General features: G+C 47.5%; 1 protein-coding gene across 5 annotated transcripts; it reads left to right on the top strand.

Moving 5' to 3' along the window:
• Positions 1-173: 173 nt before the first annotated feature.
• On the top strand, positions 174-21,966 carry USP20 (ubiquitin specific peptidase 20). 5 transcript variants are annotated; one of them, XM_075170248.1, is made up of 25 exons: positions 356-445; positions 2,067-2,105; positions 4,563-4,677; positions 5,072-5,125; positions 5,828-5,890; positions 6,039-6,170; positions 6,718-6,814; positions 7,005-7,074; positions 7,662-7,775; positions 8,887-8,965; positions 10,307-10,748; positions 11,685-11,822; positions 13,085-13,197; positions 13,648-13,820; positions 14,305-14,399; positions 14,972-15,005; positions 15,452-15,497; positions 15,750-15,930; positions 16,366-16,492; positions 16,607-16,776; positions 17,408-17,489; positions 17,853-17,961; positions 18,362-18,464; positions 18,715-18,786; positions 19,817-21,966. In XM_075170248.1, exons 3-25 carry the CDS (start codon positions 4,597-4,599, stop codon positions 19,975-19,977), a joined length of 2,736 nt encoding a protein of 911 aa, XP_075026349.1. In that variant the 5' UTR covers positions 356-445; positions 2,067-2,105; positions 4,563-4,596; the 3' UTR covers positions 19,978-21,966. The 5 variants fall into 5 exon arrangements, with proteins under 5 accessions (XP_075026351.1, XP_075026349.1, XP_075026352.1 ...); XM_075170249.1 differs by lacking the exon at positions 356-445 and adding an exon at positions 936-1,010; XM_075170250.1 differs by lacking the exon at positions 2,067-2,105 and having other exon boundaries at positions 174-445.

Genomic DNA, 21,966 nt, shown 5'->3' with positions numbered 1-21,966 from the left:
ACAGCCCCGCGACGAAGCCGGGCGGCGCCACCCGTCGCCAGCACCGCGGCCGGGCAGGAGCCGCGGGACGAGACGCCGCTCGCCGGGACAGGCGGGAGCGGGGCTCGCGGCTGCAGCAGCGCGTCCTTCGCTCCGCCGGTTGGGCTGAGACCCCTCCGTGCCCTGCCGGGCTGTCTCTGCCGCCAGTGCCACCCTTACGGCCCCCAAATGCACCCCGGGGCTTATTTCCGAAGCCGCCGTCCTGCCGCCTGCCCTGCGGTGGGGCAGTTCGCGTGAGGTGTGCCGAGCAACGCGGTTCTGGTGAAATGCTGGAGCTTCTCTGGTGGCTCTGCCACCTCCCACGCACCGTCAGCCTCCGCGGGGCACGGTGGGAGGCGTACCGGGGGAGCTCCGTGGAAAAAACGGGGAAATAGGCCACGGATTGTCTTTACCGAGGAGATCCCGCGTAAGTCACGAGGGTCGCTTTGTTTATCGCAGTCCCGCAGAGCCCGTGCGCGGGCGTCTGTCAGGGGCGCCGAAGGGAAAAGGTGCCTTCGGAAGCGCTTGTCTCACACTCGTGTTTTAAAACCCGTCCTTTCGAGCAGGACGTGGCTGCTCCGCGCCCGGCTGCACCACGTCCAGCTGGGACCCAGCACGAGGGTCCCCCGGCTGAGGGGAGCCAGGCCTCGCCCCTCCAGAAGCACCTGCCGCAGCAGACGCCCTGCCACGGGCTGCGGCCGGCGTCGAGCTCCGACCGCTCGGGTAACGCGGGCGGCGGCCGCGCCCTCTGCTTGGGGAGCCCTCGGGAACGGCTCCCCGCGGCCCGCCTCCTCCCCGCCCCGCCGCGGCCCGGCCCCCGCCCCTCCCCCGGCCTGCGCGGCGCCCGCCGCTCCGCCGCCGCCTCCCCGCGCTGCTCGGGGCGCCGCGGCCCTTCCCCGCGCCGGGCCGCAGGGCGCGGCCTACCCGCCGGCCCGGCCTGAGGCGCAGCCCCGCGGCGGGGCGGGGGCGGCGGCGCCCCGAGCATCCCGCAGGTGAGAGGGGCCGCGGGCTGGGGGCGGTGGCGGGACCGGGGGGCGGTTGGGCCTCGGGCCGGGGCCCGTCGCGGCCGCTCTGCCTCGGCCGCGGTGTGGCGGGGAGGACGGCCGCGCCGCGCCGGGATGATGCAGCAGCAGCAGCGGCCGGGGGGGGCTCCGGCCCGGCGGCTCCGGCCCGGCCCCCCCGAGGTCCTGCGGTGCCCGGGCTGCGGGGCGGCCCTGCAGCCCCCAGGGCCTGGTGCCTTCCCCGGCGCGACAGCGGCCTCTGCGCCCCCGCGACCCTCGGAGTGGGACCCTGCGGGGCTCTGCCGGTGGCTCGTCCTGCCCGAATCCAGCGGCGTGCAGGGATATTTATATTAAACTTAACTCATGCTTAACAGCTGCAGCGTCTGTTAGGAGAGCACTAGTATTTTGGGGGTCTGCTGCGCTTGAGGAGCGATGTAGTGGGGTGAGGGAGGGGAGTTCCCGAAGGTGATTTTTTCTTAAAAGCTAAATCTCGAAGTGCGCCGTCGTATTGTGACCTCCAGTAATAAATCTGTGTTAAAACCTGGTCTCCTTTGCCTGTTCTACATAAAATACCTGGCTTTCCAATATGTGTTGTGATGCAAACGTTCAGCCAAGAGTCAGAAGCGCCTGGTTTGTGGTTCTTCCTTGTCAGTAGGGTAGTTCAGTAAATATTTCTTTCTTCAGTATTTCAAGTATAAAATGTCGCTAAGAACAACTATAGATACGCCTTTATCTTGGTAGGTTATGCAAGATTAGTGAGCGGAATTAGTAGTTGTTTTGTGGATGAACAGTGCTAGGATTTCTTTTATTTGTACAAATAGTTACTCCGCAGACCGTGAATCTGCATGTATCTGAAATTCTGACAGCTGGCTCTAGCTTTGGTACAAAACCACATAGTTGTTTTAAGCAAAAAAAAAAACCCAACCCTGAGAAATGTGTTACTGTAGAAGGCAGAGGCACTAGGTTTGGCAGGAATTTAAGCAACTGAAAGTAGGCTGCAGTTACCGTGGAATTGTTCTGACATGTTCGTGTACTGTTCTTCTACAGTGGTGCTTGAGAAAGACAGGCTGAAGGACTTGTTTTAAGGTAACTTCTTTTCCCATCATACACAGTACATTTTGACAAGCGCAGTTAAGCTTTCTGGCAGTGCTTTTATTAAATTCCTGAGCAGCATTAGGGAGCTGTGTGCGCCAGCTAAAGCTCCTAGGGCAGAATTGTGGGAGGGCAGGGATTGAATACTTCCTTCTGAACAGTTAGGACTCGAACCTTTTCTGATGCGTTCAGTCAGGGCTGAGAGGCGAAAATGAGGTTTTCCCTATTTTGTTCAAAAGGGAAGCTCTAGGTGGGAAGATCAGCATCCCCGTGCCAGAAAAGTTAAAGGCATGGTTTTAATTTTGAGTAGAGGGGTGGTCCCATGGAATGCGCTAAAACCATCCACAGCCACAAGACTGTACTTAACATAGTGTGCTCCAAAACCAGTTCCCAGTTAGCTGAAGATGGAGGGGTCTGGAGTTAATTTTAAAACAATATTTTGTTCATTAGTTTTCTGGGAAAGGGATAAGAGATCAAGGAAAGTGAACTAGCAAACATGGCATTGATACTTTTTTTTTTTTTTAAAATTGGACCAGCCGATGCATTTGGGAAAAGGGGTCGGTTTTGGGGAAGGAACTCAGAGCGTGAATGTGTTAGTCAAAGATGCTGCGTTCTTGTCACTTGTTTTTTAAATCAACATATGTTACATGATACTATTTTGCTTCTTGGTGAAGCTGCATGAAATTGCTCAATTGTTTGTTAAGCATCTCTTCACAGATTACTGAGATCCTGGTTACAACCACGGTTGCGTTTTCCGGCATACAAATATGATTCCTTCCCTCTCCAGTTTTGCTTTGCTCCTCCAGTTCAGTTTATTCAGTTCCAAAAAGTGCTGGAAAACCATTGTTATAAAATTATCCTTGATGTTTGTTTTCTGCCAAGGCAAGCTGCTAGGCAAGCTTTTCAGCTCCCAAGATAAGTGTTGCTGATATGGCTTATTTGTTTATCTTCTTTTTCTTTTTTTTTCTTTTCTCTCCACTGTCAGTGATGCAAACCAGATAGCACTGGGAATTCTTTCAAATGTCCTCAAAATGTGAAAACAACAGAGTGTAGCAACCATGCTGCTGGAGTCGTTAACTTCAAGTTCATCAGATTTTTCCACTTCTTTTTTGTAATGATGTGGGCTTTTCATATCTGCTTCGTTTCCAGCCAATAATAATATTTTGGATCCTGATCTGTGTTATTAGTATCACTTGTCGTCTTTTTTCTTTAACAGCTACAAGTGAGGTTACTTAAACTACGCTTAAGAAACACAAACTCTTTTCTTTTTTTTTTTATAGCTGCATGTTACCAAGACAAGTTTCAAGTCTTTTACATATCCATGGACCACCATGAAAGTGTTTCTTGTGCTCTTTCATAGCATGCAGCTATGAAATCCTCTGTACTTGTGGTGCTTGGATGTATAAGCTGGGTGGAACAGTGTGTTGTTACATTTTGTACAGTCTTTGAGAGTTATGTGGCTCACATGGTTAAAAATCTAGCTATGAAATGGTAAATTCCTCAGAGACTGAAGACTGGTTATCTATGTTACAGATCATTTAAGTCTAATTCCCTCTTGCCCAGCTTCGTTTACAACAGTAATCATATTTTTAATGTTTGATAAAGTAGTATAATAACTAAATGTTAGCTTCAGATCAGCACAGCATGGGGAGTGTGAAGACCCTAGACACCATATGCTAAATACTCGTGTCTTGGGCTGCAGCGCCCTTTCACTTTTAATCTAAGTTTCATGCAAACAAGCTAATTAGATTTGTATCTTTTCATGCTCCGTGTTTGTGTTTGGCAAGAGGAAGTCAGTTCAGATCACCACATTTGTTTTCCCACCCTACCTGCTCAGCTAGCACATAATACCCAGTTTCTAGGGGGGAAAGCGTAGCTTATCAGTCTGGTCAGGTTCATGGGGTACAGAGTATTCATGGTATGTAAGACCAGTTATGTAATGTATGTGAAGCATATATGAGTTAATGGGTGTTTTTATTGCTATAGGACACTGCATCATTCAGAGATGCTATGTGATCCAGGCAGTCTGGGAGTTTAAGAGGGTGGTCAGCAGGTCACTGTACTGCTGTTTTCATTGTGAGGCTACAGCAAATCCACCCCCATACCTGAAACCGAGTCGGCAGCTGTGCTGCTGAAGCTATGCCTGTGTACTGGGCACCTCCCTACATTTCTGAATGCACATTTCTCATTGTACAGATTATTAGCTTTATTTACATGTTTCCTTCTCCTCCCCATTGCCTTGCTTGCTTACCTACGATACCACAATGCAGCCACTCAACAAGGGTCAGAACTGTGCTAGCTAATATGACTGACTCCAGATTTACATTTTTGATCTCTGAACCTTAAAGGTGGATATCGTAATCTCTAGTATACAAAACATGCTAATTTATCGTCTTACTGTGACAGCAAATCTGACATGTAGCTGAAAGGAGCTATCCTTTCTTATCCTAGGAAAGCACCCCCCTGCAGGTGAGCGCTGGTGAAAATGGGGGATACAAGAGACATTTGTCCTCACCTGGATTCCATAGGAGAGGTGACCAGGGATGATCTGCTGCTCAAATCCAAGGTACAGGGTGTTCTGGTTGTCAGTCCTTTCCCTTGTAGCTATTGTGCATGAGTTAGCATGTTTGCTTTTCAAAGAAAATGCTGCCTATCTGCATAGAGGAGAGGCAGAAACTCTTCTTCCAATGCTGATGTACCCTGCACAGGTCCCATAAAGTAAGCCTTTGCCGGCCCCATCTGATCTGTTTCTCACTGTCATTTTATCCTGCTCAGATGTGTCACTTAGCTAAAACACTGCAAAGCGTGTATTTAATTGGAAGTGTGATATTAAGAAATGAAATACTGTGAGCTGCAGGTGGGCGAGGCCTGTCTTAATAGAGAAGTTTCCCACTCTTGAAGGACTAGGTTACTTAAAAATCAAACAAGCAAACAAACCTTCTTTTATCATGAATATGCAGGGAACTTGCCAGTCTTGTGGAGCTGTGGGACCAAATCTCTGGGCTTGTCTTCAGGTAAAAATGGCTTGCTATTTGTGTGCATGATATGGTGGGACTTCTCTTTAATATAATTAAAAAAAAAAAGAAAGTATTGTACTGAAAAAAAAAGAGCAGGAAGCAAAGAGGGGGTTCTCAGTAGAACTATCCACTGTTTTTTGATGGATTCCAAGGAAAAGACTCCCTAGACTAAAGGCTAACGCTGTCAGAATATGCCAGGATGTAACAGTTCACTCCTCAGAGGTGATTGCCCCCTGGTAGTCCCAATAGGAATGAGTAAAATGCCCAGCATTGACTGTTGGCTGGGTCCCGCCTCTGCTGGCAACTGGGAAGGGAGGCTGCAAGTGTGAGACCTCAGAAGACGTTGCTCAGGGCAGCGAGGTGGAAAGGAATGACAAGGGGCATGCGGGCAGGCAGGGGCAGTTTATTTTTACACTGGAATGCCCAGACGTTTTGACACTGCTCAAATGAGCTGCCCATTGGAGCAGTTGCCTTGGAATGGAGCCTTTACATGGGTGCAAACCTGGTTGCAAGTTTTCTTTCTTAAATCAAACAATTCCAATTTTCTGTCTTATTCTGGGCCCTGAATAAAAAGCGGGTTAGAAAACTGGCAAGATCAATTCTGAAGTTGCAGCTGCTGGTGGGACTGGAGTTGCAGGCTATTTTGTGAAGGGTCTAATTTGGTGTGCCCATTGTACTTTTGCTCTTTTCTCTCACTAGATTGGTTGTCCTTATGTTGGTTGTGGGGAGTCCTTTGCTGACCACAGCACACTTCATGCACAGGTGAGCTTTTCTCTGTTGTCCATCTTAAGACAGACAGAGTTGGATTTTTCCCATTACCTAATCCTCCTCTACCCTATTCTGGTAGTCCAGTGTTTCAACTTGAGCCAGCTGTCAAATCAGATTCATTATTTCACCTTTTAATTTTTAGGCCAAAAAGCACAATCTGACGGTGAATCTGACCACTTTCCGCGTCTGGTGTTACGCTTGTGAAAAGGAGGTGTTCTTAGACCAGCGGCTGGCAACGCACACGCAGTCACTGCCAGTAAAGTTCACTGAACCGGTGGGTCTGTGTCACAACGTGGCAGGGTTTTTGTTTATCTGTTGTACAATTAGCCAAGAGGTTTCCACTGTTGTCCAGGCTTTTGTTGTGATAGGAACTCTTTCACTGAAAGTGGCTACCTGTAGCTAGAGGACTTTGCCAGCAAAGACTTCCAGATGACTTGAATATCCATTCTGACTTTATTTTTAACCTTTCCTAGCCTCTTCCATGGGGCGTCTGTTTCTGGGAGGAACCACAACAGCTGTCACATCTACATTTTCAATGTACGGCCCATGGGAATTTTAGCTGTCAGACCAGAAACACATGTACTTGTGACACTGCTTCATATTCCTGATGCCTCTCTTACCATGTGTATTGGAAGCAGTAATGGTACTATTTCCACTCCCTCCTTGCATTAGTGAGAAGGGCAGACAGTGCAACTGGTTCTTCTCTCTCCAGTGTGCTTTTTTTAAAGGCTGGCTCGATTTATGTGTAAGATAATATCTCTCACAACTCATCTTTTAAAGCAGGCCTCTCACTGATGCTTATTTCTCTGTCTTTAATCTAGGATTCTCCATTGCCTGCTCACCCTTTGAAAGCTGTTCCAATTGCAGTGGCTGATGAAGGCGAATCTGAGTCAGAGGATGATGATTTGAAACCAAGAGGTAGCTCTGCATCTTGTTGATGAAAGGGCTGTGAGGGTAACTCTGCAATCTGTAGGACCTGCACTGAGAGGTTCCTAGGAGCAGAGTGTGGAGACTGCCTAGAAGGGGCTGAATTCCCTCTCCTTTGGGGAGGAATGTAGAAAGCAGCACGTCTGGAAAGTGTTTCATGCCTCTCTTGTTTGTGCTTTAGGCCTTACTGGAATGAAAAATCTTGGGAACTCCTGCTACATGAATGCAGCACTTCAGGCTCTCTCTAACTGGTAGGCATTAGGGCTTTTCAGTAGGGTCTTTACTAGACTTCACTAAATATCAAAAGTGGCGCCTCTGATCTGAGATCTTCATGGGTCTTGCAAAGAGAAATCAGACAGGCTAGGTGCAGAAAACATTAGTGTTGGTTTAGGGCAACAAGTTTTACAGTAGGAAACTGAGCGAATAGCCAACTTGTGGCTATATACAAGACTCATGTTTAGATGAGTGCTGGAAGTAAAACTTCATAATTTCTATTGCGACAGAAATGTATTTATCACATGGGAAGGCACATCACATCTCTTTATTCTCCCCAGTGATATCTTTCTAACAACCCATATCCTAAAATATTCTCTAGCCATCCTGCTGAGAACTAATTCCAGGATCTCTTCTCTATACTGGCAACAGATTCAGATCAGCCTTTTTCATTTGTTTCAAGTTAGGAGACAAGTCTGCATCTGGAATCACTTCTTCCCTCGATTTAAAAACCAGTATCTTAAGCATGCTTTTGAAAAGGCATGCATTTAAGTTTTGATAAACCCCTAAATAGAAGCAGAGGAGAAATTTCTGTGCACTGAATTCTTCTCTTTTCTTCTTGTAGCCCACCTCTCACACAGTTTTTTCTGGAATGTGGTGGACTGGTCCGTACAGATAAGAAACCAGCACTGTGCAAAAGTTACCAGAAGTTGGTGTCTGAGGTTTGGCATAAAAAACGGTGAGTGGTTACTCCCTAATCTAATCTGGGCAGGTTTCATAGTTATGTTAGTTCTGAAGTCTGGCATCAGCAAAGAGGAAATCTGATCTTCAGGAATAAGTGCATTGTCTAAGGCAGTCAGTTCAAACCCTACGTAGATGGGTTTGAGGATTCCCATATCGAGGAGATCCCATATCCTGATAGTGGTGATAAAATGGGCATATTGATGTCACTGAAAAGATACATACTTAATGTCATAACATTTAAAAGGAAGAGACTTTTTTTATATAGCTTCTCTGTTGGCAGTGAAGAAAAAATGATGGAGTAAGGGAATACTTTTGGCCATTTTTTAGTATTTTGCATGGTCTGACCAGCACTTAATTGCACGGTTCTTGATTAGCAGAGGGATTGATGATTTGGATGGAAAAAGTGATACAGAGATTTTTACCGAAGAGAGTGGAAAATGCAGGTGATGTTTTGGGAAATGTTCAATATTGGTTCAAATTCTAGACCAGTTCAAAGGACAGTGTAAAATAATGCAGCCCTGTTTAAATCTGAAGATGTCTGCTCTGTGCAATCAATTGAAAAAAATCAAACTAGGAATTTAAATGGCATTGCATGTTTGTTTCATGTTAGTTGTTAACAAGGGATAAGTAAAATACAGAGCAAAAGTGAACTGTGTCTGGAATAGAAGGCTGTAGACTTTGAAGCAATATAATGTCATTTTATTATTGGTTTTGATTTACCTCATTTACTGGGTGGCCAGCCCACCCAGATTTTGAGACAGACATGGTGCTGCAAAATCAAACCAAGTAACTAATTGCAAAACCCTGCTCTGGAAAGAAGCACTTGAGATAATTCAAAGTGTGGACAGAGCTTTAAGTTAAATGTGCTCTAGGGAAGAGTCTCTCTGGAATGATAGACTGAAATGACTGCGAGATGTTTTCTGTCTCTTAATTTGTATGTCATCCAGCTAATAGAGAAATATATGCCCAGGCTTTGCAGGTAAATAATTATCTTTTGTCCTCTGTAACTAGTTACCACACCCTGTTCTATGGCTTATTAGACAAACTGGCTCCAGGCCTGATAAGCAAACTAACTTTTTTTTTTCCCCCCCTTCATATCTAAACAGCCCGAGTTATGTTGTTCCAAGCAGTCTATCCCATGGAATTAAACTCGTCAATCCCATGTTCCGAGGCTATGCACAGCAGGTGGGGAATAACATGCCATTATTCCAAAGATGGTGGGATTTTTTTTCCTGCAGTGGTGGTGCTTGTGTTCAGAAGGAAGAGCTTGAGCTCAGGGGTCATGCCCATTTTGTGTCAGTATTGGTGATCTGATAGAGCCCTTGGATGGGATTTAGGAGACCTGGGTTCTCTTCCAGGCCCTGCCTCTGGCTTGCTGGTACCAAATCAGTGCATCTCCTGTGTCAGCTTTCTCAACTCTGAAATTATGATGGTCACCTCTTTTATAAAGGGCTTTGAGATCTATTGATACATGCTATATGAGAGTAAGGTATTATTTATTCATGTCAGAGCAGAGAAACCTGGATAAATCTGTACTAAAAAGTTCGATATGAATGCTCTATATTCTTTTTCTGGGGAATTACAGCAAACTAAATCTTATTTAAAGATAGTATCCTTTTTTTTCTTTGAAGTTTTTATCAGTATGTCTCTTGTGTTTATTCTTCAGAATAAAATGTAAATATCAAACTATGATTAGAAAATTTACAAGAGAAGTGACAGTACATCTAAACTGTGATACTGACAGGAAATCAAAACAGAGGATAAAAATAATGATTAGTGAAAGAACTTCTGTATTTATCTTTGATGTGAAGTACATTGGATTGGAAGACTCTCAGCTGTAAGGAGATAAAGTTAAAAGGAAGACAGGGCACGCTAAAAGCCAAACTTCCATAAAATAACAGAAACATCATAATTAACTTTCTGGAGTTGTCAAAATACCAAGTCGTTTTCCAGCAGGTCCTTTGAAGCCAATGAATCAGCTCTTTTACCATGTATTATGAATGTAGGAGCTTGCACCTCGACTGCATAGTCTTTGGTTTCTGGTTCCATTCTCTATTTATTAAAGATTTTAATCTGCCCTCTCTAAGAGAGGGATTGCCATGAGCAGAAGTCAGTGTTCATGAAATTTGTTTTGTGGGTAAGAGTCTATTCTCTATGGCCTGCTGTCTTCATTAGGTTTCTCCTTGTCTCTCCCCTCTTATCAGTGGTAAACCTCTGATAAATAAGCTCATGGTTTGCATTTACGGCTGCTCTCTGGCTTTTCAGTGTCTTTCAGCTGAAGATGTTCAGATAAAAATTGGGCCTTTTATCATTTGGGAGTTAAAAACATTTATGTAGCAGACAGGCTTCTTGGTACATTGCCACGGTACTCCCTCTGCTTTAGTAGGATCTCCTTGTGCTGCAGAGGTGGCTGATCTTTGTGGGCAGCATTGAAAGAGGCTGTGAATGGAGCTATCTCCTCTTTTGTCCCTCTCATTTGCCCCATTTCTGGATGGATACTAACATGGAATTATTGCTGGTTTTCAGGACACTCAGGAGTTCCTGCGGTGCCTGATGGATCAGCTTCATGAAGAACTGAAGGAACCAATTGTTGCAGAGACGAGGGATTTGGATACCAGTGACCAGGACGACAAGCGAGAGGGTGACCGAAGTCCTTCGGAGGATGAGTTCCTCTCCTGTGACTCAAGCAGTGACAGGGGTGAAGGAGACGGTCAGAGTCGGACCACAGGGGGCATGGGCAGCAGCTCCTTGGCAGAAACAGAGTTGTTGATCCAGGATGAAGCAGGGAGAGGAATCTCTGAGAAAGAGAGGATGAAAGACAGAAAGTTCTCCTGTGGCCATCGGCGCAGCAACTCGGAGCAGGTGGATGAGGATGCAGATGTTGATACTACTATGATGGCAGTTGATGGTAGAGCCTCACCTGAGATGCTGCCAGCTCCCCGTCCTGCCAGCCCATGTAGGACACCAGGTATAAACCTCTTCCAGTTGTGTTATTTGTGAGAAGACATGTTATCATCCTATGCAGGGACAGTGTTGTAGTGCAGTGGCAAACAAAACATAAGGTGACTCTTCCTTCTATGGGTTTCAAAAGGTTTTGCATCCAAGACTTTCTTCAGTGTCCCTGGCAGTAGTTCTGTCTTTGTGCACAATTGCTTCTGTAAGAAAAGTAATGTGTGAGCCAGAGAGGTGCTTAGCCAGGCTAAAGTGCTACGGAACTGAGTAAAAACTACATCCTGAAGGCAGTGATAGCTGCCTCTGCCAAACCTACAAACGCTGTACTTTGCCTTTTCCTAACTTAAGAAAAAGGTTTTTTGTGTGTACGTTGCTTTATCTGATAGGCTGGCCTGGGGAAATATTAGCTGTGGAAAAGGCGTGGAAGAAGGTGTTTGTTAATGTTGGACTGTGGGCTTTGGGGAGAGAAAAGGGAGATGCACAGTTTGTGCATTTTTGTGTCTTAGGGAAAAGAAAAGAGCAGCAGTTAAGACGTAGGTGTGGAGTCACCTCAAACTGAACATATCCGATCTTTCAACACTTCTTTATATAAGTGTCTTACTCTGCCAACTGGCACTGAAGACAGCAATGCTGTTTATGTGGATTAGGGATACAGGAGCAAGCTGTAAAACCTAATTAGTCATAAGTGTGAAAAAATGGTGGGTTGGGTTGTTTTTTTAATATATAATTATTAACTGTTCAGTATAGCTCTGTGTGCACTCTTATCCATGCACTGAGGAAGCTCTATCTGCCAACCTGTGCAAGCAGGACAATTAATAGACACTGAACTGTGCATATTGGGAAAGATTCTGTGCTGGAACACAGAGCTGGGCTGACACTGACTGCAGTAGGGTTGCCTTTCATAACTGGGGTTTTCAGCAGTGCTCTTCCCCCTCTCCATTTTCCCAAACAGAACCTGACAATGATGCCTACGTGCGCTGCTCTTCACGCCCCTGCAGTCCAGTCCATCATGAAATGCACTCCAAGCTCTCTAGCAGTCCTCCTCGCTCCAGTCCTGCCAGGCTTGGACCTTCCTATGTACTCAAGAAAGGTAGTGCAAAGCGTGTATGCTGGGAGGCAAGGGCAAAGGGCATGTAGAGGAGGAGGGGTTCATTTACAGAAGAGAGAAGGAATCCATCATGATTCTTGATTAACAGTTGTAAAAAGTGCTAATTCCCATGGACATCAGTGCTTTCTAAAATAGTACTAGGCAAAGACTACAGTAAACCTGCAGGTAAAGTCAAGCTCTGGGCGCAACAGATGTTCTAGTAGGCTCTTATATTGGAGCCTGAAATGATTTCCATGTTTGCATCTGCATGCTGTGTTTGTTATTAATAAAATGGCTATGAAGTCCCAGGCACAAGCTCTGTCCCTTTAGGGGAGTGTAGAGATGCGTTAACATTTGTCTGCCAGACTTGAATTTCATAGCATGTGGGCCAAAGCACTGTAAGATGATGTTACCGAGAGAGAGCTTCCTGCCTCTTAGACATCTTGGCCTCACAATAACAGAATTAAGGCTGCAGATGTCAATCCAGTGCTGGAAGCATTGTTAGGCTTCAGAATGGAGCCTGGCTTCTGTTGTTATCAAACTGGTCTCTTCATCCCAAGCAAATTGCAAATCGAAATCCCTCAGCATTGCATAGTCTGAAAACACAATGGCATGTGCTTATACCACTGTCCCTACAGCTGTTCAATAAAGGCATTCTTTCCTCAACTGTGTCCCAGCCCCTTGGCTGAGGTCAGCACAGCCACAGATGTTCTGGCCGGATAAAAAGCACTCTGTCTCCATGCACGTGTGCGTGGGGAAAAGGGTTTGTTATTAAACAAAACTGTGTGTTTGGCCAGTCCCTGCTGTGGAGAGTCCTCTCCAATGCAAGACACCTGGGGAACACATGGTAAATGTCAGAGGGAAAACAAAGGACAAAGTACAGGCAGGTGAGGGGGGAGAGGAAGTACAGCGTCAAGCTTAGAGCAAAATGTTGCAAGACCTCAGAAAAGCAGGGACTCTCTGTGGCAGGGGGAGGCTTCTAAACATGCAGTAAGAGGATGGAAACAGGATTTCCAGTAAGACAATTTCTGCCTGCTGAGAGCTGGCACGTTTGTGTTGGTTCAGTTGGCTACCTCCCCCTTTCTTGTACCACCCAAAGCAGCAGTGTTCTTCATGTCAGTTTACAAGGGGCTCCACTATCTCACTGGCATGCAAGTGGCATCTGGACATGCAGGACAGCACTTGTCCTCTGTTCTTGTGTGGCTGCATGGTAAGAGACTGGGAAGGAGTTGCTACATGATGAGGCTTCTTTGTCTGTCTTTCAGCCCAGATGCAGGCTTCTGGGAAAAAGAAGAAAGAACTTCGTTATCGCAGTGTGATTTCTGACATCTTCGATGGCTCCATTCTCAGCCTGGTGCAGTGCCTCACCTGCGACAGAGTGAGTCTTCTGGTGGCTGTCAGTCAAAGAGCAGAGTCTTCTGGCTTGTAGATCTCCTCTTAGGAAACGGTGCTCCTATTTCCAAACACTGTGGGATGCAGTGGGCCTGCTAAAATGGCAGTAGGTGGATGGTGGGGGAAGTGTGAGAAACCTGCCATGCCAAGAAGTCGTATTTCTCTGTAGGGGTCTGTTTGCTTATCCGTGTTACGGAGTTGGTCTAGCAATATCATATTCACATTAGAAAACTGATTCCAGTGCTACAAAAACCATGACAAAAGTCATCCTGCTGACAGCAATGAAGAATAATTAGCCAGAGCGAGTTGCTCTTACTGCCAGCTCAGGTTTCTAGCCTAGACAAAATCCAAGCAGTGATAAAAGGTGATGAAGGTCAGGTCCCAGCTCCATTACATCCACAGGAAACTCAGACCTCTTCCTCTTGGATATTTCCAGGTTTCTACGACAGTGGAGACATTCCAGGACCTGTCACTCCCGATCCCAGGGAAGGAGGACTTGGCCAAGCTGCACTCTGCCATCTACCAAAACGTGCCAGCTAAGACAGGGGCATGTGGGGACAACTATGCCTCACAAGGCTGGATTGCTTTCATCATGGAGTATATCCGGAGGTGTGTTCCCTATGCAGAACCTCTTTTTTTCTGTGATTTGCCCTGCAGTGCTGGAAGGCAGCTGTCTTTAACCAGTGGTGTTTACAGGAGAACGTCAATTGTAACCATTCCTTGGACGACAGTATGTGGTACCTCACAGGTCTTTGAGCCTTTTAATGTAAACCAGTTGCTACTGTTCCTCTAGTTCTGTCATACACCTTGAGATCTCTTATGCAGCTGGTGATCCCTCAATTCTGCCTTTAGCTCAGTCTTGCCCTCCAGAGCAAATTAATTCCTGGCGTAGTTTTCCAAGTAATTTCCAGTTTGAGCAATCGCAGTAGGAACATCAGCTGAGAGAAATCATGCTTTCTCTGTTCCTCTGGGATGTGTGATGAGCTTAGGACCTACAGCTACAAGGAAAACCATCATCCATTGGGGTTTTGTACGCCAAAGCGTCCAGCTATTTTATGTATAACTCTTTCTCTTAATCCCCTCTCTTCTGCAGATTTGTGGTATCCTGTATCCCTAGCTGGTTTTGGGGTCCTGTTGTGACGCTGGAGGATTGCCTTGCTGCCTTTTTTGCAGCAGATGAGTTGAAAGGTGAGTTTTCCTCAGTGGGGTCTGACAGTACAAAACAAGAAAAACCGCATGGAGGAGTATTTCACGTGCATTTTGGAGGCGGATTAAATCTCCTGGAAATCCTGCCTCAGTATTTCACTTAGAGACTGGCAGTACCAAAAGTTGGCAGTTCAGCATCTCTGAGCAGAAGCGGGTGTTCCCACCTGCTCAGGGGTGCTGCTTTCTCATTCTGAGTCTGGGTGAGAGTGTCTTCAGCGAGGAGCAGACGTGGATGTTGGTTGTTTGTGAGTGCTGGTGGCTCCTTAGCCTTCTTAGTTTCTTCGCTTTCTCCATTCACTCCGTAAGCTCTAGAGGACTTAAACAATTTGCTGTATTCACCTGTGGCGGTGGGCAATTATATACTTTTCTGCTAGTTGACTGCATTCTCTTTTTGCCTACGCTCACTGAGAGAAGTGCTGTTTTTGATCTGTTCTCACCCTGGCTTCCCCAAGAGGTCACTTAACTTGGTTTCTCTGCACTGGATGGAAATGTAGCCATATCAGCGTTGTGTGCTCTGGGTAACTGCATAATGGCTTTCTTCTCTTCGTCTACAGGGGACAACATGTACAGTTGTGAACGGTGTAAAAAGTAAGTTTGCATTATCTGTATTCTGTTGTATTTCTGGAACTTTATTTCTCTGCACTGCTGTCAAACATTTTGCTATGCCCTCTGCCTGGACATTTCTTCTGCTGAGTGGCATGTAAAATCTGCCTTGCCTTAAATTAGAGTTCTGGTCTTGAGAGGTCACTGATCGCAGATAGGAAAAGTGCTGGCTCTGCGGGGAAAAGAAGGGAAGAAGGATATGAACAGGGATGTGGCATGGCAGTAATGGAACAATTGTATTAGAAAGAAGAGGCATGACAAACTGCTCATGCTGTGCTTCATTTGGGAAGGATGCTGCAAAGAGCCTGAATTTGTTGCTGCTGGAATTCAGGATTTGTCTTGAATTTCAAAGTGAGCAAGACCCTGTCTTGCATTTTGGCATCCCCTTTGTGTTAGAGATTTCTCACAGCTAGTTTCTTTTTCTTCCTCAGACTGCGGAATGGAGTAAAGTACTGCAAAGTCCTCCGGCTACCAGAGGTGAGTAAAAGCACCTTGTTTCCTAGTTTTCTTTCAGCAGCCACTGAGAAGGTAAGGAGGCTAGAGGTAGAACAGAAATTCTTCTGTATCTGGACCAGAAGACACTTCCCCATTCTAAGGTGATGAGCCACCAGGATTCATGGCTAACAGACAAAGAACTCTTGCAAAGATCAGATGCACAGAGATGTGCTGTCAGATCAGAATACCCACGGCAAAACTGCACTTTGGTGTTATCTGTCTTTGGTCTTTCAGATTCTTTGCATCCACTTGAAACGGTTCCGGCATGAGGTGATGTATTCCTTCAAGATCAACAGTCATGTCTCCTTCCCCTTGGAAGGGCTGGATCTGCGACCTTTCCTAGCCAAGGAGTGTGTCTCCCAGATCACCACCTACGATCTCCTGTCGGTCATCTGTCACCATGGCACAGCAGGCAGTAAGTCCTTCTTCTGTGAGTACAGAGGTGAACAGGAAGAAGATGAGCACGAGCAAAGCAGAAGCGTGTTCCAGGGCTAGCCAAACCTCTTCTGGGGTGAAGTGCAGTGTAAGACCTGCCCCCTCCATTCCCAGGCCTCCTCAGCCTCTGCCCTTTGAAAAGTGAACCCAGCAGCTATTTCAGCCTCACCACTGGGTTGGCTCAAACCCTTTCCCGATGTTCAGTCTCACTGAGAGGCCCTTTCCAAGGAAGGCAAATCAGGGTGACGGTGCTGGGCTCCCCTGCAAAGCTTGCCTGAACAGGAATTATGCCTTTTTTTTTCTGTCTCTCCATTCTCTGCCAGAAGCTAATCCTGTTTGTGCTGGTGATGTTAGCCCAGGCCTGACTTCTGTCTGCATTCCGAACCCCAGCAGTGCCGTGTTTTCTCTGTTACAGGTGGGCATTACATAGCCTACTGCCAGAACGTGATCAACGGCCAGTGGTACGAGTTTGATGACCAGTATGTCACTGAAGTCCACGAGACCGTGGTACAGAATGCAGAAGCCTATGTCTTGTTCTACAGGTGAGCAGTGCCCTGGATGCAGCGGTCCCTTGCTAGTTGCAGAATACCTAGAAATGTGTTTGGAAAACTAAGTTTTCAGGAATCGCTTATTTTCTCTTCCTTTCCCTACTTAAGGAAAAGCAGCGAAGAGGCTGTGCGAGAGCGGCAGAAAGTTGTGTCCCTTGCCAGCATGAAGGAGCACAGTTTACTGCAGTTCTACATCTCTCGAGAGTGGCTCAATAAATTCAACACCTTTGCTGAGCCTGGTCCCATCACCAATCACACCTTTCTGTGCTCTCATGGAGGTAAGGCAGTGCCGCTGGACCTGGGAATAGCAACTCCCAGCTATACCTTTTATGCTTCAGAAAAAAAGCTCCAGCTGTCGTCCCGATACAGCGTACGCTGCAGTAGGATCCGCTTCTTTGGCAGAAACTCCAGCCTGCTCAGGGAGAGATGAGACAATTGCCCCATTGTCCTGCTGATCAGAGGCCCGGAGGGATGTGTACTGCTGGAAACAACAGTTTTCAGTTCTCTGTTTGTTTTTAAAAACAAACCTGTAGAAAGCAGATAAGGCAGCATTTATCAGTGTTACCCTATCAGCAAGGTTGGCCTTCAGTGTTTGTTTGGAGAATGGGGCACGTGCTACTGAAGAGAGCTGATACTGCATTTTACCGCTCTGCTTCTTTATCTGTCGTGTTTGGGAGCCCTTGTGTTTATAAATCACCAATTGGAAATGAAGCACTTGATTAGAAATTGAGGCCATGAATTGAGAAACCTCCACAATTAATGAACTCTTGACTGTCTTCCATTAGCAGAGGGGGCAGATTCTGGAATCAGGGAGTTTTCAGCAAGGAAGATCTGCCTTTTTTCATTCGTGTCTTTACCCAGCAATAATGAGTTCCCTGGTTAACTCTCCCTCTTGCCTTTCCTCCACAGGGATCCCTCCTAATAAGTACCACTACATCGATGACCTGGTTGTGATTCTGCCCCAGAACGTGTGGGAATACCTCTATAACAGGTGAATATGGCCACTTCATTCTTCCTCCCAATGAGTTTCGTTTTTTGTTTCACACCTTGGGCAGTGACCAGTCCCTTCCCAGGCCATGCAGTACTTGGTGTGGACTGGCAAAGACTTGTATCTGGTGGAGTCTCCTCATCTAAACCAAAACGAGCTGTATCAATGCCGTTGTCCCAGAGCCATATCGTGACCCTCACTGTGTTGCGTAAAGGCAGTACTCTCCATTCAGAAAAGGGCTGCAGTTGCACCTCCTTCACCAGCGTCTGGAGTAGTATAAAAATCCATCTCTGTGGGATTCAGGGCTGGGAAGCACTTCTGTTCTCCTGCAGTTCTCCATTCCCTTCCCTCTCGTCCTGTGCTCAGGTTTGGGGGTGGCCCTGCTGTGAACCATCTGTACGTGTGCTCAATTTGCCAAGTGGAGATTGAAGCGCTTGCCAAACGCAGGAGAATTGAAATCGACACCTTCATCAAGGTTCGTATGGGAAGCATCTGGAAGCAACGACAAAGGGCAGAGGTGGGAAATGGAGACCTGTCACAGACAGTTAGTGGAAAACTCTTGCCCCTGTTTTCCAGAACATGATCTACAGCGTGGCCAGGAGATTGATCGTGGGGTTCCCCAGAGCTAGCAGCACAGGGAGGGGCAGCAGGAACATGATAATGCTGTGTGTGGCTGCCTGCAGACACAAAGGTTGAAACCATCATAGACTCTTGCCTGCTCTAGTGAGCAGGAACAGGTTGTGAGGAAGGTGGTGGAATTACGTGGGGTTCTTCTGAAGAATGGCAAGGCTGCCTTACAATTAATGGAAGGGGCTCCCCCAGATCTCAGGAGTGACTGAATCCTTCCTGCATGTCTCTGTTCTCTGCTCTCCCAGCTGAACAAGGCTTTCCAGGCAGAGGAGTCTCCAAGTGTCATCTACTGTATCAGCATGCAGTGGTTCCGTGAGTGGGAAGCCTTTGTCAAGGGGAAGGACAACGGTAAGAAGCCAGAGACCTCTGGAGCCTGTCAGGAGTGAGAGGTAGAATGGAAACAAGTCTGTTTGCTAGGTGCACCTCCTCAGTGGGCACTGCACCTGACTGTATGGCTTGAGGCTGAGCCAGCCACGCAGACTGCCCGAGGTCCCCAAGGGCAGGGCAGAAATAAGAGAACTAGCTCGGGAAAGAAGCTGAATCTGGTGGCAACACGGAAAGCAGAATGGGTTTTGACGTGTTTGGTCTCCTCTTACAGAGCCTCCTGGACCAATTGACAACAGCAAGATTGCACTCACAAAAGCAGGTGGCCACGTGCAAGTTAAGCAGGGTAAGGCTTGCGCTTGCTGTCTCGTAGTGTTCCTAGAAGGTGAAGGAGAATGTTCCACTGGATCTAGCTGTCCGTAGTGGAGCAGTCACAGAGCAAGATGGTGTTGCAGAGGATGACAGTTCTCTGCACGTCCCTGTGCTGACTGCCCTGCGTGAGCCATCTCAGTTCTCCATTGGCAGCTCCTGCATGACCAGCTTGCTGATGTGACTTGCCTGCGGTCCCTCATCTCCTGCTGTTCCCCAGACCCCTTCCACCACTCGCCTTTGCCCAGCTTGTAGCTTTGATCTTGTCTTGCTCCCGATTTGTCTTTACTCAGCATCTGCTGTGGTCCAGCTTGTGCAATAAGAGTGCTTGTGCTGCCCTCGCTGGGCTCTCCTGCCAAGCAGATAAAGATTGCATTTGTATCTTGCGTATCTCTCAAAGCAACCCGTTTTGCATTCCTCCTCCGTAACCTTTATGGCAAAGTTCTCTGCTTTTCCTGCTTTGTGCTTTGACGGCCTTAAGTCGTCCCTGCTAGGACAGCTTGGAGGAGTATTTTCAGTCTCTCCCAGGCAGCGCAACCCCAACTGCCTGGGACTGGTGTGTCCTGCGCGTGTTTGTGGCCTCCGGGGCTCTCAGAGCTCATTCACTGCCGTGCATGAGAGGGGGTCAGGCAGGCCCTGGTACGTGGGCTGTCGCTGCTCGTTTCTTCTCGGGGAAAGGAAGAAGCGACCCCACAGCGGTCGGCTACGCTGCCCTGGAGCCCTGGTGGCTTCCAGCAGCACGCGGCACTGCGGAGGGCTGGTGGGGACCGGTGTGGCTACGGCTGTGCAATGCAGAGCTGCCAGCGGGGCGGGGGCTTCGGTGGGTCTGGACCGTGCCGCTGTAGGAACCACTCATGCCTCGCTTTTCCTAGGGGTGGGCCTGTGCAGGGGGGAGGTGGCTGGAGAGGACATCCTCGTGTTGTGGTGCGCCAACCCTTCCCTCCAACGGCTGCGCAGCCCAAGGGCCTACTGGCTGCACGTCTGATGACTGCTGTCGTCCCTTTCAGGTGCTGACTATGGGCAGATTTCCGAGGAGACGTGGATTTATTTAAGCACACTGTACGGAGGGGGCCCAGAGATTGCTATCAGACAGAATGTGGCCCAGGTCCAAGAACTGGAAAACCTACATGGGGAGCAGAAGATTGAAGCAGAGACGCGGGCTGTGTGATCTGCGCAGGATGGGGCAGGGAAAGTATGGCACAGATACGTCCATGTGGGGATGGAAGGCTGGGGAATCCTGAGGAGTCAAACCTCTTCATTGTCTAGTACTCAAAGGCGCGTGCAGCTCCCACCACCACTGCCGGGGAAGGCAGGTTTCCTCCGCCGTCCTTTCGTGTGGCTTTGAATGTAGGGGTGGTGCTGGGCAAGACTGGGAGACAACCAGCTTCTCTGTAATTCGTATCTGGGTAAAGCTGTGGTCTGAGACTGCAGCCAGACTTCACTAGGATATGTTTTGACCTGAGCCCTCTCCCTTTTGTTTGCTTACAAGAAACCAGCACACCCAGCTTGCTCCCAGTGAACTGAGTCTCTGCTCCTTCGCAGGTTTTGCTTTTGGCACTTTTCTTTTTAAATCAAATGTGTAAAGATAATGAAACATTACTTATGTTTCCAGCGGGCAGTGGTGCAACTAGAGAAACCTGTTATTTGAAGCTGACTAAAGCCACAAGGTCTCCCAGTAGTTTTGTGCTGGTGGTGCACAGCTGTCACAACTTCCTAGTTTTGCTCTTTATCTACTTCTTGCAAATTCAGTCGCAATCAATTAAGAAATTTTGAAAGAGGCCGTTTCTTTCTCTCCTAGCCCCTAAAGCCACACCTTCATGGTCCTGCAGAATTTTTTTCTCCTTGTATCTGATGTCATGTGTTCAGCACGTTTTCAGAGAACAAAGGGAGAAGATGAGTCCTCCTCCCAAAGGCTTCCCACTGTACTCTTTCCGCTAAAGCTCCTGGCAGCTTTTAGCTATGGGATGCAGCCTTCCAGGTGTTTAGCTCACAGGGGTGGTACACGAGCAGCTTAAACTCAGAGCTGTTATTGGGCAGGCTTCGCTGGAGCGGGACACAGAGAGCAGCTCTGATGCAGCGTTCATAACCCCATTCTCAGACTGACCCTGCTGTAAGCCTCGATCTGTCCCCTCATCTGTCACGAGAAGCAAAGGGTGCGTGAAGGACGAGGAGGAGCCCGATTGTGCGCACAGAGCCTGCTCAGAGGGGTCACCCTTGGACAGGGCGGTAATTCAGTGCTGGGGAAGGGGCCTGGCTGAGCAGCCCCCGGGCTGTTGAAGCAGCTTCTTAGGAATGAGCTGCTTTCTGCAGCCAAGCCCCCACCTGCGTGCTGAGGTCATTCCAGCTTCTCAGGTGTCATTTGCGTACACAGTGGCTGATTTAATGAACAGAAACAACTTGCAGCCAGGGAGCATCCGATAGCAGGCAGTGGAGAAGACAAAAAACAGTAAACACTACTTTTCGCAGCAGGGCTATTCTTAAAAGTTCTTTGTTCATCTCGTAAGCCAGAAAGACAATAGTGAAATCTTGTGCAACTTTGCAAGCGTTTCACTGCAACTGAATGGAAGCAGAGCGAGGCAGAGGTGGCTTCTCATGGGCTGGGGAACCAACCTGTGTGTTCATGGTGCTGGAACCTGAATGATTCCACAGCATCAGGTCTGGCCTCGGCGGTACCAGGCTCAGCATGGGGCTCCTCATGTAAAGGAGGGGGAAGGGAAGGACTACTCTTAGACTTAAGAGATGATAGAAAGTGGAAAAAGGTGTAGGACAGGAGAATTTGGAAAGAAAAATGTGGCCTTCAGATTTTTTTTTTAGACCAAATGTTTGCTGCAAACAGCAACTTCTTCTTTAAAAAGGTGTCTGTAAATGGTTCAGCATGTTCATTTTACTATCCTGTTTATTGGATGCTTGTATGTACCCAGCCAGGCCCGAGGGGAGGTCAGAGAATGAGCCACTGTTGGGATTTCTCATTGTTTTAAGCTGTCGTTAGCCACTGCAGCCACCTTAAAATCTGCTGCAGAGCCTGTAGGGCTGCATGTCTGTGTTGTCCGTGCCGTTCAGAGGATGCTGTACAGATTGTAATAACACTCCTGTGCTTAAGTGTTATACTTTGTGATGAAAAGGTGTTACAATAAATACATGTGCATTCAACAAGTTG

This window comes from Calonectris borealis, chromosome 21, assembly GCF_964195595.1.
Source record: "Calonectris borealis chromosome 21, bCalBor7.hap1.2, whole genome shotgun sequence".
Taxonomy (NCBI): domain Eukaryota; kingdom Metazoa; phylum Chordata; class Aves; order Procellariiformes; family Procellariidae; genus Calonectris; species Calonectris borealis.
This window is presented reverse-complemented; position numbering and strand designations above follow the sequence as displayed.

Bases quoted from the DNA above. Each gene is read 5' to 3' on its own strand.
- USP20 (XM_075170250.1), top strand. From the start codon at position 4,597: ATGGGGGATACAAGAGACATTTGTCCTCACCTGGATTCCATAGGAGAG. The intron at 17,962-18,361 runs GTTCGTATGGGA...CTGCTCTCCCAG, and splicing joins AAATCGACACCTTCATCAAG to CTGAACAAGGCTTTCCAGGC. The intron at 18,465-18,714 runs GTAAGAAGCCAG...CTCCTCTTACAG, and splicing joins TGTCAAGGGGAAGGACAACG to AGCCTCCTGGACCAATTGAC.